This window comes from Pan troglodytes, chromosome 10 (genome assembly GCF_028858775.2).
Source record: "Pan troglodytes isolate AG18354 chromosome 10, NHGRI_mPanTro3-v2.0_pri, whole genome shotgun sequence".
Taxonomy (NCBI): Eukaryota; Metazoa; Chordata; class Mammalia; order Primates; family Hominidae; genus Pan; species Pan troglodytes.
The window spans coordinates 6,884,731-6,903,803 of NC_072408.2; the positions used below are offsets into that span (position 1 = coordinate 6,884,731).

A 19,073-nucleotide genomic window follows, 5' to 3' on the forward strand; every position below is an offset into this window, starting at 1 on the left:
TTTCCCTGCTCAGTCTGTTACCATTGGATCATACCCTTTTGTCCGATCACATTTCAAAATGGCTGTTTGTTCTTCACCAAAACTAAGCAGAAAAATACACAGTTTTCTAAATAGGAAAAGGGGCTGAAAAACAAATAAAAACGAAAAAATAAAATAAAGCACATGCTTTTCTCTGGGTCTTTGCATCTTCATTTCTGAAGGCTCCTGTGTCAAGTAAAACTTTGATAAACAAATTTGTTATGCTTTTCTCTCATTAAACTGTCTTTCATTCTCGGAGTGTCAGCTGTGACCCTTATGATGGGTGAGGAAAGGTTTTTGTCACACCTTTCTGCCCCTATACCTCCAAATACTACATTACAAGAGAATGCTCTTCAATGTCAACTTTAATGCTTTTCAGCTATTATGATTCTGGTGATGTGGTATTTAATTAGGAGAAAGAAAATCTTTAATTAAACAACAAAAATAAGGTAATCCTGTTTAACCCTTAAAAACTCGTGAATCTTTTTTTTTTTTTTTTGAGAGGAATCTTGCTCTGTCACCCAGGCTTGAGTACAGTGGCGCGATCTCGGCTCACTGCAAGCTCCGCCTCCTGGGTTCACGCCATTCTCCTGCCTCAGCCTCCTGAGTAGCTGGGACTACAGGTGCCCGCCACCATGCCCTGGCTAATTTTTTTGTATTTTTAGTAGAGACAGGGTTTCACCATGTTGGCCAGGCAGGTCTTCAACTCCTGACCTCAAGTGATCCGCCCGGCTGAGCCTCCCAAAGTGCTAGGATTGCAGGTGTGAGCCACCGCGCCTGGCCAAACTCATGAATCTTTAAAAGAATCATTAAATCTGCTGCTCTGCACTCCTCGGTGTCTATCAGAATCATACACACATGTGCACAGACAAGCATGCACACACACATGCACACGCACACACACATGCACGCACACACACGGACACACAGGCATGCACACACACATATGCAGACACACAGGCAGACACGCGCACACATGCACACACACACACACTTGCATGAACACATGTGCAGAGCTTAGAATGGTCTATTATGCATGCAGGATACACATTCTGAACAAAGTAAATACACGTTAACCCAATATAAGTTAGCACCCAGAAATATACACTCTCTCGAATGAAAAATATCTTTAATAAAGGACCTTTAATTAAAAGTTCTTTAATCGTCTCAATCCAGAATCATGTGACCCAAATTTTTCTTGATTAGTCCATTCAGCTCCTGTAAGAATACAACTGTTGCACTCACTAAATATGTTGTTTAAGTAAATATAACTTAGGAATATACAGTATGTCTGATTTTCATATGCAAATCTTTTCCATAGATACAGATTAAGAAAAATAAAGTGTGACACTTTTCAGAAAACATTTTTAATATTGTCAGATTCATTGAGATCTGAGGGTAGGAGTGGTCAGAGAGAAACATCAATTAGTACTAGAAAGACAAAGTAACTGAAGGTATAGTGTAAATTCTTTCTATGTGTACATGATCCCAGAATCTAAATAATGATTAGGTTTTAAAATACATAGTTGACTATATGAGATCCATTTTTATGGCAACATTTCTGGCCTGTAATTGATATTCTCTCCAAAAAATTTAGTCAAAGAATTAGACAAACTCCATCTGTGATTTGAAAATATTGAATTTTGAATAGAAACACAGAATTTTAAGGTACAGTTTTAAATTTTGGTTGGCCTTACATCATTTTCCCAAACACAACCTTTTTGCTTTTTTTGAACTCCTGGGTGATCCTGAAATATGAATATTATTACATGCTCATTTGAAGTTCTGAATAAAATTAATGGAGAAGTGAATATTTATAAAAGTATATTTAAAATATGCAAAATAATTATAATTTTTTCATAATATTTATAATTAAAATATTTGGATGCAATAATTTCAGCTGCAAGCATAGAATATTTTCCATATTACTGCAAGAGAGGCCTAAGGACTAGACCAGTTGTTTACCTTTTAAAATATATATATATATATATATATATATATATATATATTTTAGGTTTCAAGAACAGGTGATATAATCCACACCCTGTATTAGGTATTCGTGACTCTAATACATTTTATATTTTGATACTGAGAAGAGCTTAATTCAATGTTTAAAACAGCAACAAGGACAAGGGAAAACTTACACTTGCTTTGTGTACTGGTCCTTGGTAGTGATTTATAGGAAATTTCACATTCCTGGGACACACTGATGTCATCTAGAGCAACGGTAGCATTTGATGACAAAACAGTAGCTTCCAAAATTAACTATAATTACAGAAAGATAAAACTGTTAAAAACACATCACAAAAGTAATGTCTTACAATCATATTTCTTTGTGTAGAGGAACCCTATTTACATCTGTCCCATTCTCCAATCTAATTTTAGAAAACTGTTCTGACCAGAACATCCTAATTTAAATTTATAAAACCATAACTGCTTTGACAGCGTCTTATGTACCTTAATGCCAAAGGTAACCTTGTTTCAATTAAAGTGGTAACATTCATCACGAGTGAAGGGCTCTCTTCTCATTGGAGCCATTAAGAGTCATATGCATTTATAATGAGCTCTTTGGGGTAATCAACTGTGTGACTTACAACTCAATTTAATTGAGATATGAATTGATTTGTAATCAGTGTGCTGAAGGCAATGATTTATTTCCATATTAAAATATTTAAATATTATATACATTCATACAAACATAATATATATTATATACATACACAGAAACATACTCACTGTAGTAAAGCACACATCAATAACCACATACAGTGGTTGATAATATTCATATGCTGAAGCACTCAGAGACATCTATTTAATTTTAGTTTATTCTAACGCTGAATAATGACTGATATAATTTGTTTTCTTTCTTGTTAATTACTCATATTATGTTGTTATTCCAAGAAGAAAAAAAGAGAGAGAGAGAGAGAAAGGAGGGAAAGGAAGAAGTAATTTATGCCAGGAATCTTATGAACCTGCATAGTGGACCACCAGTCCAGGACACAGACAGAAGGTACATTTCTATCCTATCAAGGAGGGTCTCCAATCTCAAGGATCATTAAATTTACTTGTGCCAGGGCTCAGAACATGCTATCTCAAAATACAACACCTTGGATTCAGAACATGCTGTCCCAAAATATAGCACCTTGGAGTCCCTCTCTGCCTTCCCCTCTCTTTCCTTTGTGAGAGCCAGCCATAAAGGAATTATCTGGCTTACTTCTCCTCAAAATAGGTCATAAGAACCTCATTTAACTGGTGTCCTACCCTATCTATACCTGGATGAAAAAAACACTACACAGAGAGGCCCATAAAGATCTTTGCTGAGTTCTCTCCAAGTTTTTACAATGAGATCATATTCTTTCTGTCCATTTGTATTTCTTCATGATTGTCCATTCATTGTTGAACTTAAGCATAAACATAGAGAGTTTTCCCTGGTCTTCAGGCCTTTGTTTTTGAAGGCCCCTATGTCACATAAAATGTTAATAAATTTGTTATTTTTTTCTTTTTAACCTCTCTTTTGTTATAGGGGTTCCAGCCATGTCCCTTGTGATGAGTGAGGAAACGGTATTACTTTTCCTCTCCTACACTTCGTATGATACATTCACTACCCTACATCATAAATGCTGTATAAGAAATAAGTATAAGATCCTAGGAGGCTCAAAGAAGACACTTCATTATTTCTGCCAATAATGAGAGTTTGGGAAAAGATTTGGTGGAGAAGAAGTAATAGTAAGCCTCCATGATACCAAATTTTGTTGGGCAAAACATTTTACCTCGAGAAACTGAGGCAGCAATCGCAGCAAAAACACAGAGATGAGAAAGTGTATGGTGTGTTTAGAAAATGTTGATGGGTGTTAACGGAGTATAAGATTTTAAGAGAACAACAAATTAATCAGATAATAGATGGAGAGGAAAATTCCATGAGTTGGTACAGCTCAATTGGAGAGAAACTAGATAGCATTTGTTAAAAAGAAAAATTGCATAGACTATAAAAATTGAGTTAATTTCTTGGCATTTATCCTAGTGAGACACTCAAAGGTATACACATGAAGGCTTGTGCAGGAATGTTTATTTCAGTGCTGGTTTTGATGACAAATGACAGGAAAGAACTTACATGTGAATGAATCAATCAATAGTGAGAAATACTATACCAGTTAAAAATAATATCTATCGCCATGTGTCATTATGGAAAGAAATTCAACATGTGTTTTGGAGTAAAAAAATTAAGTTACAGAAAAATATTATAGTATAATATTACTTAGGCTGAAAACATACAATGGTTTAGATTTCCAAGTATATGTGGTACATTTATACATATTAAGTAAATAGAAAATGGACTGGAAGTAAAAATAAACTGGTATCTAAAGATACTCAAGATAAAATCTATGGTGGGTGATGAGGGTGGTCAGCAGGGACTGTTGCTTTATTTGCAATTTTTGATATTTAATGTGATGTACATAATATTTTTTTAAGATTCTGATTAGAGATGATTTCTGTAGAATGTTAAACTAAGAAATTTAGCCTTCATTCCAGAGGCAGAAAATAACATAGGTTTTGAAGAAGGATCTTGGTAAAATATACACAAGTATTGTACTTTAGAAATATATTGTGTTTAATACCATTAAGTGACTGTGATTTTTTTGGACAGCTTAACTTTTGAAAGAGTTTTTCTATATTCATTATTATAATACATCTTGCATTGATGTCAATTAAAATAGATGTTTAATTCTTCAGACTCATTAGACAAGCATTTGTTGACCATCATATTTGAAGGTCTGTGCTACTCAGAGAAAACTGGAGAAAAAAAAAAAACGACAGTTTGAGGCACTTCTCTATGCTCCTAAAGAGGTACACGCTCACATTATTTGAATGGAATGGGTGGGCCCTGGGATGAGGTGAAGTAAAATCCTGAGGTAGTCTTTAAAATGTGGTTACATTATTTTACCTGAAGGGACCCACCAGGTTCCTTTAGATATTCATATTAAAATGGAAGGATAAATCCAACTTCAAAAGCCAAATAAAAATAATATTAGGTCATCTATATTTTGCTTGCTTACTTCTACATAGTTAAATTCATAATTATACAATTAGAAATTGTAATTCTACCATTAATTAAAATCATACGAATTTTAAAATACAAGCAATTACTTCCTTCAAAAAATGTCTGTTACACCTGTAAATAATGACCATCTCATGGTTTCAAAATCACCTTGGCTGTTCCTATTTTTTATTGCTGGTTTTAACCAAACTGATATATACATATACATATACATATATATATGTATATGTATATATATACATATACATATACATATATATGTATATATGTGTATATATGTATATATGTATATACATAACCAAACTGATATATATACACATATATGTATATATGATATATATATCACATATATGTGTAAATATACATATATTATATGATATATATATCACATATATGTATATATCATATATTATGATATATATCATATATATACGTATATACGTGTATATATGTATATATGTGTATATATGTGTATATATGTATATATATAACCAAACTGATATATACATATGCATATATGTATATATGATATATATATCACATATATGTGTATATATATCATATATATGATATATATACGTATATACACGTATATATACGTATATACGTGTGTATATGTATATATACACACATACACACATATATATGTGTGTATATATATACACACATATATGTGTGTGTATTTATATACACACATAGCCACATATATATGTGTGTGTGTATATATATGTGTGTTTGTGTGTGTATATATATACATATATATATATATGTATGTATATATATATATATAAAATGTTGTGACCAATTCCCTTTCGGAACTACAGTCAGCATCAATTGGTAATCAGTAAGTGAGAAAGAGGTCACTCAGAAGAGCTGTTTCAACCACAGATGGAGGAAGAGTGAAAACCTCATTTGATAAGATTCTCAAGGTAATTGAATAATTTACATTTTAAATTGAATTAGATGACTCACTCTTCTAAAACTATTTTTTGGGATCTTGTTGATTTTTGTTTTATTCAATTATATTATTCCTTCTATGAACAAAATAATTTCTTGCTTTTAGGAACCACAAAAATTCATAAATGTTCATAATCAAGTGATTACTTTTTACAAGTGCAAAACTCAGGTGCTTTTCCAGACAAATACGCAATTAACATAGAAATCTTGTTTTCAAAAAAAATAACAGGAGCAAAAAATGAATATGAATCCAAGAGAAAATAGAGATATAGTAAGAAGGAGTAGAGAGTAGTAGGAATATATTAATTTTTGAAGAATGATGATGGTATCAATAATAAGACCAGCAGCCACCTTTTATTTAGCACTTACTATATGCCAGTCACATTCACTTGTTTTAATCCTGTGAAGATGATGCTATTTTCGTCTTATTTTAAGGTGAAAGAAACAGAAGATTAGAGAATAGAAGTAATTGGTTGAATGTCACATGTCAAGTAAGAAAAATATGTAAGCTGAGCCATTAATGATTATACTATCCTGCATCTCTCTAATGAAATAAAGAGATAACTGGGCTTTAGTGGATGCTGCAGAATAGGGCTGTCTGGAGAAACAAGATTTCATGCAGCTCTAGATTAAGCAGGCCAAGGACACAGCAACTTTACGGAGACCCGATCACCTTTAGTTTTGTGTTATGAATCTTACCCTTCACTGAATCGTCAAATAATGTCAGGAAATTGTTATTGATTTATATCATTGACTCCGATAAAGAGAGAACATGGTATCCATCATTGTGTGAAATTTCACAAAAGGTTCATTTCAAAATGAAATCTAAAATATGATACAATTACATTTTAATGGGAAGCTCGAAGAAAGTAGAGCAACTTGAAATCAATGGACTACTCAGAAAAAGTGCCACCTTGAGATACTAAAACAGCACAACAGTTGGGTGGAAAAGAAATATTAAAAGAATCTATTTGTGTGAAAAGCTGAACATAGCAAGTGAGCAGGCCAAGTTAAAACAGATTTGAAAAATACTATTAACTCTTTGACCTAAATTTTTCCAATAAACTCTCACAAGAAATAGAGGGAATATTGAAATGTCATTAATTTGCTGTTCTTACAGAGAAAACAGTAAACCTAATTCTTTGCCAGCAGGAAGAGCAAATGCCCTACCTAACTAGGGGTGCTTATTTGCTATGAAACCCAAAGCAATCTGTATTCTGTTATACTGTCTACAATTGACATCAAAAGAACCACACTGAATCAGAATTTCATGGCTAAAAGGGAACACAGAGGTCACGTGATTTGATGTCTTTCTTCTTTCCAATATTTGGACTGGATTACACTGTACTGTATAAATATGTTCAGAGCTTAGTCACGTGGAACTGAAAGCTAGACAATGACTAAGGTCACACTTAAATGATTCAGGCTACTAATCTTAAATCCTAGCCTATATCCAAGAAGACAAACTTTAAATATTTGAATATTTAAAAAGCTAGATTAACTATTTGTAGGTAGAAATACTTTTTCATTTGTTGTCAATAAAAGAACAAAGTAGAACTGTACCTAGCTAGAATCCTCATGTATATTTTCATATCTTTAAAAATACACTCAGAGAAATCAGGTTAAAGCCAGCATAATATTAGCATCTTTTTTTTTCTGCAGAGGATAAGAAATGGGATGGAGAGAGATACAAGGAAGACAAAAGTTGCATCTTCATAAGCAAACAAACTTTAACATTATAAGCAAACAAAATGTTAACATTAGTTAATCCTGAGCTGTATTTAGGTATTTGTTTCTCTCTGTTTTAACTACTAGTTAGAAATATTTAATAGTAAATATATGCAATACTCATGGATTAAATATTACCATGTATGTATCTGTGCAAGTGTATCTATTTTTATATATTGTGTATGTATAAAATCCAGACTGATTCACAGCAGAACATCAATGCAAGTCCACAGTTCCTTATCTAAAGTCTTTGGGGCCAGATGAGTTTTGAAATGTGAACAGCTCAGAGCTGAGAATGGTAACATAACACGGAGAGTGTTTATTACATGACACCCTCTGGGAGATTGGGGGCAGCACTGTTTAATCAAACCTATCATGAAATCAGCTGCCTAAAGGCCTCACAGTGGTTCAGGGCAGCTTGGGTTTTGCCTCTAAACTCATTTTTAAAAAGCTTATTGCTTTCCAAACTTAATTTTCTAAATTGCTGATTGGATATTATAGGGCTGTCATGGGCTTCTTGAGAGTGAAATGTGAGGGGATGTTTTTTTCTTATTTTTCTTTTACTCATCTGTAGTTTCCAAAATAAATGTGTGCTGTAGCCAACTCATAGGCAGATTAAGTGGGGATGCACAGAGGAAAAGTCTTAGCTTCTCTGGGGTGAATTCAATGTGACCGAGGCCTCGAAAGAACTCAGCATTGAGGCTGATTGGAGAGAAAAAGCAACACAAGGTGCTGAGCCACCAGCAGGGAGATGAAGGGAGAGGAAGGAGCAGGGCTGGGTTAGAAACTCTCACACATCCATTGCAGCCAAATCACAGAATCTAACCAAACCACTGCCCATCTACAAACTAGTTAATATGCCCCCAGATAATAAGGGATAGTCTCCATTTGCACTGCAAAGCAAAACCATTACTATATCCAAAAAGGAGAACATTAAAGAGAAAACAAAAATTGCATTCACTGAAACTCTTCAGTAATGCTGATGGGTCCATGAGAGCTTCCAGCTGAAGACAGAAATGGCATGTGTTTCAACTCATATTTCTAAATTACTTACTGCTAGAAAGAACATTCTATTTTCTTCTCAATATGTCAATTAATGACAAACTCTGAACGATCTTCTTGGTGAGTTTCATTCTAACTAAAAGCAAACCGAATGAAAACATTTTTCTATAGAATATAAATGCAGGAGGCAAAAGATCAAATTGTTCTGATTTCATTGCCCTGCTCCTTGCAATGGAGATTGACACCAAAATGATTCCATGACCAACCTTTGTGTCAAATGCTTCCCAATTAAGAGCTGCTAGTATTCATGATGTCTTTGTCCATTAAATATGAGAATAGAATAAATTGATCTTTGAGAAGGGACGTTGGGGACCTTCACTGAGTAAATAAGCCTTTAATGATCAAGCCTAGAGTTCTGATCAAGCGGGAATTCCCTTTATAAAACAGAGAACACTAAGATTTATTGAGTGTCTACTATTTCCAGACAATATCCAAGGAATAACTACAGCAATAAAAACAGCTGAATTCTGTGTTTGTGCCAGATTTGCTTCCATGTGCTTTACAAGTATACACCATATAATCCTCACAATAACTGTATAAAGTAGAGAACAGTAATTGATTACAGTTGATGCTTATGCCCTAGTCTTCCTGCTTTCATGGGGAGGTGGTTCACTGTAGTAACATTGTTGTTACTTACCCCTCACTCCGTGGGAGGAGGAAGATTTACCTGACTGTGAAGTTAGAAGAGTAACCTGGGGGAGCTCGAGTCATCCTCTTCTCCCATTCAACACCCACTATTGGGAGCCAGCCTGTCCTCAGGAGGCATGCACACTGATATTATCTCTGGCTAAAGGTAAGAGACTTCACCTAGAGTATGAGCTCTATATTTCTCCAGCACAGTCAATTGTCCTCTGGGTAATTCTATTTATTCTAAGATCAAGCATTATTTTAAATAAGTGACTCTACATTCTAAAGCCATCTGCTCCAAAATATGTATTCTCTACCTGTTTAACCTCTATATTTATCTCAATTTGTTCAGAAATGAGGATGAGATGACCTTAAATCCCCAACTATTATCCTCACACCCCACTAATGAAAGAGGCATAGAGGGCTTCGGTAACTTCCCTATAATCATACACTTTTTTGTTTTTGTTTTTTTAAGATGGAGACTCACTCTGTTGCCCAGGCTGCAGTGCAGTGAAGCCATGTCGGCTCACTGCAACTTCCACCTCCCAGGTTCAAGTGCTTCTCCTGCCTCAGCCTCCAGGGTAGCTGGGACTACAAGCACGTGCCACCATGCCCGGCTAATTTTTTGTATTTTTTGTAGAGGTGGGGTTTCACCGTGTTACTCAGGATGGTCTCGATGTCCTGATCTCGTGATCCACCCGCCTCAGCCTCCCAAAGCGCTGGGATTACAGGCATGAGCCACCACCCCCAACCCTTTAACTTGAACCCAAGTTTCCAGAGCCCATGTTCATGGCTGCCATTTTAGCTATATTATCTTTAATATTCAGACTCCCCTGGAGTATTGCTTTTATCATCACTGGTTTTCACACATTAGGAAATTTGATGCACAAAGACAATATTTACACAGTCACTTAGCAACCAATGAGCAGAGCAGAGACTAAAACTCAGACCACTGACTCCAAAACAGTGTGCTTTCCACCATATTCCACTCCATCCAATCTAGATTCCAAAATAGCTCTTTTCAAATGTCATCCAGAAGACTTACATACAGGAAGGTAGAAATTAGAACACCCATTTGACAAGATGCAATTGCCTTCTTTTATTATTATATTTTATTAATACATAGTAGTTGTACACATTTATGGGGTAAATGTGATATTTTGATACATGCATATAATGTGTCACTATCAAATAAAGGTAATTGGGATACCATCTCCTCACACACTTCTCATTTCTTTGTGTTGGGAACGCTCCAAATCTTATCCCCTAAATATTTTGAAATACACAATAACTTGTTATAATTGCCCTACTGTGCTATCAAACACTACAGCTTATTTCTTCTATCTAACTACATTTTTTAACCATTAACAAACCTCCCTTCCTAACCTCCTCCTCCCCACCTTTCTCAGCCTCTAGTAACCACCATTCTCCTCTCTACCTCCATGAGATCAACTTTTTAGTTCCCACACATGAGTGAGAACCTGCCATATTTGTCCTTCTGTGCCTGGCTTATTTCACTTTGTATAATGTCCTCCAGTTCCCAAAGGTGGATAACATTCTCAATGTTACCAGGCAGCAGAAAGTGAGGCAATAGGATTAAAATATTACAGCCCACGTCAGACTTTTTTCACTACATCATATAATCCAATGTCTTCACTTAGAAATGATTTTAAGTTACTCTTCTCTCTGCCATCTTATTCATTTCTTATCTCCATTTTTGCTACTATTCTACACATGTCTTAAGTGCATAGTCAAAACAACCTCTCTACTCATCACAGATCATGTGTTTGATCTCTGAATGTGTTTACTTCATTAATGTTGAATAAATTCATGAGCTGCGTGTGTTATTTTGTTATCTGAAAGGATTAGCATTAAATAAGTGTCTTCTGTTGAGTTGTATTAATTTCGTATGTGCTTACCTGAAAAGGTAGAGTAGATTCTCCCGCTTCTGCAATGAGATCAATTTTTGCGTGGCTCCACTGAGATTCGGAGAATCTGATTATTTTGCCTTGCTTTTGCAAGTTTCCATCTAGAGACGTTCTTGTAAAAACTGAGAGATTTGAATGTTGAGACAAATGATACCAAAACTGCACCTGTTGAAAACATGTTTTCAATGATATAAATATTCCATTGACCTGTCTCTGGTAGTTTTTCCTATAATTTGAAATATTCCTGACCTCAGGTGATCTGCCTGCCTCGGCCTCCCAAAGTGCTGGGATTACAGGCATGAAACACCATCTCTACTAATAATACAAAAAAATTAGCCGGGTGTGGTAGTGCATGCGTGTAATCCCAGCTATTCGGAAGGCTGAGGTAGAAGAATCGCTTGAACCCAGAAGGCGGGGAGGTTGCAGTGAGCTGAGATCACGCCATTGCACTCCAGCCTGGGCAACAAGAGTGAGACTCCATCTCAAAAAACAAAACAAAACAACAACAACAAATAACAACAACAACAACAACAAAAAAAAAAAATATATATATATATATATATATATATATATATATTCCAAACAACTTCTGTGTTAAATATAATCTTCTCAATTCTCCTTTCCCCCAGATGTGTAACCCCGTCATGGGCAGTACCACTGTTTCCATGGAAGTTTCCAGAATCCTTCTCTCTGGCTTCTTACAAATATGAGAGGTACACGTTGAGACTCAACGTTACAAAATCAAGTATTACTATACAAACTTGATGTTTCAAACAAGAAAAACTTTCCTTAAAAATTATTTTCTTAGGTTAATTTTAAAAACTGTAATTAATACTTTATATCAATTTCGTCTCTGTGGTAGCATTAACAAATAACGGGGAAGCTCACAGGATACTGTTCATCAATAATTGAGCCAAGTAAGACAACGTTCTTTGAGGGTAGGGAGGCTTAATCATTTCACTTCCTATTCACCATCAATAATGACACAATCTAAAGGTTTGATGGCTTAACTACATAGTGAAGAGAATAGAGAGGATTATGCCAGGTGCTGATAGCAGTAGGCCTAACATGAAATTGCGTACTGTTATTGATTCAACCAATATTTACTGACCACTTTCTAAGTACCTGGAGCTGTGTGAGGCAAAAATTAATTCCCTCAATGTTGTCTGGATGATTCATTCTGTAAAATATGTCCACAAAACCTCCATTAAAACAAGTTCAGGTACGCTGCAGTCAAATTTTTTTGCTTCTTCTCATTATCATATAACAGGTCCTAAGGCTGTATGTTTTAAAGAAAAACCCAACATTTAAAGATGAGGTCCCACAAAAGTGGAATACTTCTCTTTAGATTCAGTGACATTTTTTCAGGTTCATTATATTTTAAATTCTTTTTTAAAAATGTTTTCCCATTCACCATTGTGCTTTTATACTGATACATGGACAGATACTAGTGTATATATAGGCAAGCCATGTATTTCACTGTTGGGACCCAATTCCAATGATGAATGTTGACCAAAAAAAATGTTTTAAATGCTTTTTTAAAAAAATTGTTCATTTTAAAACACCAAGCATCTATTTGGTACACATCTTTATCAATGTCTACTTAATTGTGATCACCTGATTTAAAAATTCTGATTGTTTATTTCATTTCAGATTTTATTACTGTGCTTACCTTAATTCACACCTTGACAGGTGAGTTAGAAACAAAAATAATGGAAATGTTTAATTAAATTCCATGGAAAGAGAGGATTCATGTTTCTCAACTGCGATTACATTTTAGATCCCTGCTGTAAGTTTCACTATGTCCCAAGCTTGTAAATATGCAAAACAGAGCTTTAAACCTAGTTGTACAAGAGATGTGCATGTCCCATCAGAATTTTGAGCTGTCAAACTGTCACTCAGTACATCACCAGTGTGAAGTTATTTTAATAGTGTATTAAGTATAAATGCCAACGGGATCCATAGTCAATGGGATAAGAGCTCAGAACTTATATTTAATTTACTTTTTTTATAGAATTTGCATTATGCAGACTTAAATTCTTAAGTTATTAAATACCAAGGAATGTTCCATTATCTTTTGAATTTTTGAGGGTGAAATCACTGAACAAAAGTTATTGATACAGCCCACAAATTTTTTTAATTCATTGTTTTTCCTTTTTACTTTTATTTTAGGTTCGGGGTACATGTGAAGATTTGTTACATAGGCAAACACGTGTCACGGGGACTTGTACAGATTATTTCATCACCCAGGTACTAAGCATTGTACCCAATAGCTATCTTTTCTGCTCCTCTACCTCCTCCACCCTCCCCCCTAAAGTAGACCCCCGTGTCTGTTGTTTCCTTCTTTGTGTTCATTGTTTTTATTATTTAGCTCCCAACTTGTAAGTGAGAACATGCGGTATTTGGTTTCCTTTTCCTGTGTTAGTTTGCTAAGGATAATGGCCTCCAGCTCCATCCATGTTCCCACAAAAGACATGATCTTGTTCTTTTTTTATGGCTGCATATTCCGCAGTACATATGTACCACTCTTTCTTTATCCAATCTGTCATTGATGGGCATCTAGGTTGATTCCATATCCTTGCTATTGTAAATAGCGCTGCAATGACCATTCACATACATGTGAATGTATCTTTATGATAGAATGATGTCTTTTTTTTTTTTTTTTTTTTTTTTTTTAGACAGGGTTTCACTCCAGTTGTTCAGGCTGGAGTGCAGTGGCATGATCACGGCTCACTGCAGCCTCAAACTCCTGAGCTCAGGTAATTCTCCCACCTCAGCCTTCTCAGTAATTGGGACTACAGGCTTGCACCACCACACCCAGCTAATTTTTTTTTTTTAATTTTTAGTAGAGATGAGGGTTTCACCATGTTACCCAGACTGGTCTTAAACTCCTGGACTCAAGCACTCCACCCACCTCAGCTGCCCAAAGTACTGGGATTACAGGCATGAGCCACTGCACCTGACCTACAGTAGAAAAATTTCTAGTACTGTAGGTATATGTAACCAGTAATGGGATTGCTGGGTGGAATAGTAGCTCTGCTCTTAGCTCTTTGCGGAGTTGCCATACTGCTTTCTGCAATGGTTGAACTAATCTACACTCCTATCAACAGTGTATAAGCATACTTTTTTCTCCACAACCTTGCCGGCATGTTATTTTTTGACATTTTAATAATGGCCATTCTGACTGGTGTGAGATGATATCTCATTGTGGTTTTGATTTGAATTTCTCTAATGATCAATTTTAAGTTATTGATACAAGCTGTGAGTTCACATAAGTAGTACTCAAGTATGGAAACTCTGTGCCTCTCAACCTGGTACATGCCAGTAGCAGAACACTAAACCTTAAACTCCAAATCATGAAACGTGTCATAAATTCCTCACAGAACTTATTATAGTAATTTGTATTTTCTAAGTATTCAGTTAATTGCATTAAAAAAAGAAGAAAGAAATGAGAAGACTGTCAGTAAATGCTTATAAACATTCAGAAATATATATAGAGAAAGTAACAGAGAGAGAGAGAGAGGAAAGAGAGGAAGAAAGATAATCTATTCTATGTCAAAAAAATGTATAAGGCATTACAGGTCCTTAGGGACCTTTGAGTCTTTTGGAGGAAAAGTGGCAAAAGAAAATGAACATTTAATTATAATGAGCATAACTACAAAATTGTGAAAATAGTGTGGCTGTTAAATTTAAATTAATTAAAATTAAACAAAGTGAAAAATTCATTTTCTCAGTTATGGTTTTGTTTTTGTTGTTGTTGTTGTTGTTTTTCTTGAGACAGAGTTTCACTCTGTTGCCCAGGCTGGAATGCAGTGGCGTGATCACGGCTCACTGCAGCCTCCACTTCCTGGGTTCAAGTGATTCTCCTGCCTCAGCCTCCAGAGTAGCTGGGACTACAGGCACGTGCCACCACACCCAGCTAATTTTTGTATTTTTAGTAGCGATGGGGTTTTACCATGTTGGCCAGGATGATCTCGATCTCCTGACCTTGTGATCCGCCTGCCTCAGCCTCCCAAAGCGCTGGGATTACAGGCCAGAGCCACTGCGCCCGGCCTCTCAGTTGTTTTAAATGCTCAATAGCTCTATGTAGCTAGTAGCTACTATACTTAACATAGGGAACATTGTCCATCATCCCAGAATGTTGCATGAAACAGGTCTGCAAAGCATGTACGTGAAAATTACACCAAACATTCAAATTTTATTTACTACTTGATCATTTTTAAAGGAAATTTTCTTGATGCATGCCTGCTTCATTCAAAACAAGTTAAGTAAAATGTTAATAAAAAGGGCTTGCTTTTATTTTTATTGGGTCTCCACTAAGGCAGATTTTATATATAGTATGACTATTCAAGACTTTGAATCACTGCATTCAAGAGAATTTCATGTGGTTAAAAAAGTTTCCAACAAACAGTTCTTTCTGAATATTGAAGATAAAAATGGAAGCTCCAATTATTTCATTTTTAATTGTATCCTTATGATTTTAAATTATTTCTATTTTTAAAAAATATATATGTATACATTAAATCATATATTTTACTACCAAAGGAAAGAACATCTGGTGATTTACACCAGTTACTGCATATGGATGAGTACCTAAGCTGGAGAGGGGGTGATAGTCTTAGTTCCATTGGCTCTCGTGTCTGTACAGTGCCTCTGGGACCTTGGGCTCTCTGATACTTCAGTCTGGGACACCCAAGATCATGATTCCGAGGTTCAAAATGAATTCTCCCTTATTTTTCTGTTTTCTTTCTTTCTTTTTTTTAATTTTGATCATCTCCTGTTGAAACCCTCCTCTTCAAATTTCCTGCCAATTTTCTCAACTTCCCTATGGACTTTGTTCTAATTCCTTCTCAATCTCAGAGCTCCTTGGTCAGATCTTCATGGCCATTCTCGATTTTACTCCAAACCCTCAGCCACCTCTGCCTTCTCTGCTTCACATCAGACCCCTTATGCCTTCCTCAGTCTGCTTATTGCCACACTTGCTGCACCTTTATAAGATCTAGAATATGAAGATACAGAAGGACAAGAATAGCCAAAAAAGCAAAATAGATAAATGGGAGAAAAGAAAAAAAAACAAGCTAAGATATCTATAGCTCCTCAAAATTCAGCTGGGAATAAGTATATATTGAAAGAGGGGATCATTCATCACATACATAAACACACAGACACACACACACATCCCTCACCATTACCATAGTGATTTTTATTGCTCCTAGTCAGTTATGCTTTTTCCTGGGCATTCTTTTCCTGAACAAGCTTATGTTGAGGTTTAGAATCTTCAATAAAACAGAATCTGTTTTTCCCGTTTAAATGATTAATCTTTATGTGCTTTGATATACAGATTGGAGAGAGCACCTGCTTGCCCTTTCCTCTGTAGACTGTTGCTTCCTCTAGAATCCATCAGCTATTCTAACATTGATCTTTGGATTAAACACAATGACCAGGGAATAGAGCACAACTGCACCATTGCAGGACATGATCCAAAATTACTTTTTTTCTAAATTGTTCTTTGACTCCAGTTCATTGTCCTACTTTGGGGACATTGTAAGACATGGCCTTTTGAAACTCTTTGAGAGAGATTTGTAGAGTGTTATTATTATACTGGACTCACCCTCTTGTAGTTTGCAGCATTTTACACTGAATTGCTGTCAGTATCCCCCACTAAACAACATTTTGTTAGAGCAAGCATGTATTTAGGTTGTTGTCATTATATTCCCTGCATCGAGGACTGTGATCAACACACAGTAGATAAGCAATATATATGTGTTGAATCGTAGGTATAATGTTTACTTTGGTAATATAGCAAGCACTCGGGAGAAGTCTCAGAAGAACTATTTTCAGTTTTGTTTATTTCTCTTTACTTCCTTGAATCTGAACCACATGTGGCCCTCTCTGCATTGGCAGACTCAAATGTGTAGGCTGGCCCTCATAAACTTTACTTTGGGATCCAACCTATCTCTGGTTTCAACTACCTTTGTCCTGACTTTCTCATTCATATTTGTAAAACAATCTATGAATTATCTTTTACTGAAGGAATATTAATGTACTTGCAAAACAAGTTGGAGAATTAAAAACAAAAGAAAGATCAATAGATGAACATACAAACTAACTTTGAAAGCAAAAGCTTCATATTATCCATCTTCCTGTATTTAATTGTGAAGTCCTAAAAGTAAGAGATTATGTTACTTACACAGTAACTCAAATATGAAAACTCAGAAAATATTAGTACCCACATTAATCCCCTTCATACTTTACATTTCCTAGTTAATTGTAAACAGTAACAGCATTTCAACAGCAGTAAGATAGAATAGCTTTGGGCTCCCTCGTGTTCTGTTTGTCCTATCTTGTATTTCAAAGAAAAATGCCAATTTTCCACTAGTGGCTGAAAGGACTTTTGAAGCATAAATTAAAGTCCGCATCTTGAACAATGATTAGCTGCAAGAACAATTGTCCATGCTGATGGCATGTGTTGGCCACATATAAAGTACAAGGTAATCCATGCAAAATGGCCCTAAAATCGTGCGTTAGAAATGGCAACTCATGAGAAAGCTCAAGTTGCTTTAAATTCCTTTCAAAAAAGGAAAAAATTCTTAACTGTATTAGTCTGCTAGGATTATGTAGGAAAAAAAAACCATATAATTTCAGAAAATGAAGGCTTTAATCATATCAAAGTACCCCACACTGGTTATCTCACTGCTTGACTCTACTACCTTATAATGAAGAACATTGGTTCCATGAAAGCACTATTATTAATACGTTCCAATGCAGAGGATTGGCTAGATTTTCCAGTTACCCAAGAAGGTAAGAATTTGTTTTGTTTGCTTATTCTGTAACTTTTATGTAAGAAAATATCGACCAGGTGCGGTGGCTCACGCCTGTAATCCCAGCACTTTGGGAGGCCAAGGCGGGTGAATCACGAGGTCAGGAGATCGAGACCATCCTGGCTAACATGGTGAAACCCCGACTCTACTAAAAATACAAAAAATTAGCCAGGAGTGATGGTGGGCACCTGTAGTCCCAGCTACTCAGGAGGCTGCGGCAGGAGCTTGCAGTGAGCCCAGATTGTGCCACTGCACTCCAGCCTGGGCGACAGAGTGAGACTCTGTCTCAGGAAAAAAAAAAAGAAGAAGAAAGAAAGAAAAAGAAAATATCACATATTGCCACAAACTTATTTAAAAAATTCGTATTATAGTCTTAGAAAAATCATGAGAACCTTAGCTATGTGTATCTCAGACTATCAATAACATTCTCCTACAGTCTACTCCTACTTCCTAAACTGGAAAGCATTACAAAGTAACTCAAATATCCTTCCTGCTAACTCAAAGACTCCTAAAATTCAAGCACATAGAGAAAAGCGTGAAAAACAAATATCTATTCTGGCAGTCTGCAGTGGCGCCTTGAAACAGTCTCAGTTTTTCAAAAACCAAGGCAAACCATTAAGTCAGTATCCATAGCCTTTAGAGATCGAAGCCTTGGTTTTGAGATAAACTACCAAGCACCCAAAATGTCCATGACAGCATTTTCACTGAGACCCCACCTAAATAACACCCCAACCCCAACTAAGTTACCAATTTAAGCAAAAATTAAGTGTCCTCAAGTGGAAACAATGATAAACTGAAACTCAATCCCAGTGACCACAAATCAATGGCTATCGGGAAGCATACAATGATGGGAAAGGTAGATTACATTTTAAAATC

General features: G+C 35.6%; 1 protein-coding gene across 1 annotated transcript in view; it reads right to left on the reverse strand.

Annotated features, from left to right (window-relative positions):
* Positions 1–2,067: 2,067 nt before the first annotated feature.
* LOC129144512 (MAM and LDL-receptor class A domain-containing protein 1-like) overlaps positions 2,068–19,073 on the reverse strand; it is a 33,484-nt gene continuing 16,478 nt past the window's right edge. The window contains exons 4-5 of the mRNA XM_063785363.1: positions 11,368–11,541; positions 2,068–2,283 (exon numbers count right to left, since the gene is read on the reverse strand). Coding sequence (XP_063641433.1) covers positions 2,068–2,283; positions 11,368–11,541 — 390 coding nt within the window. The remainder of the gene's footprint in view (positions 2,284–11,367; positions 11,542–19,073) is intronic.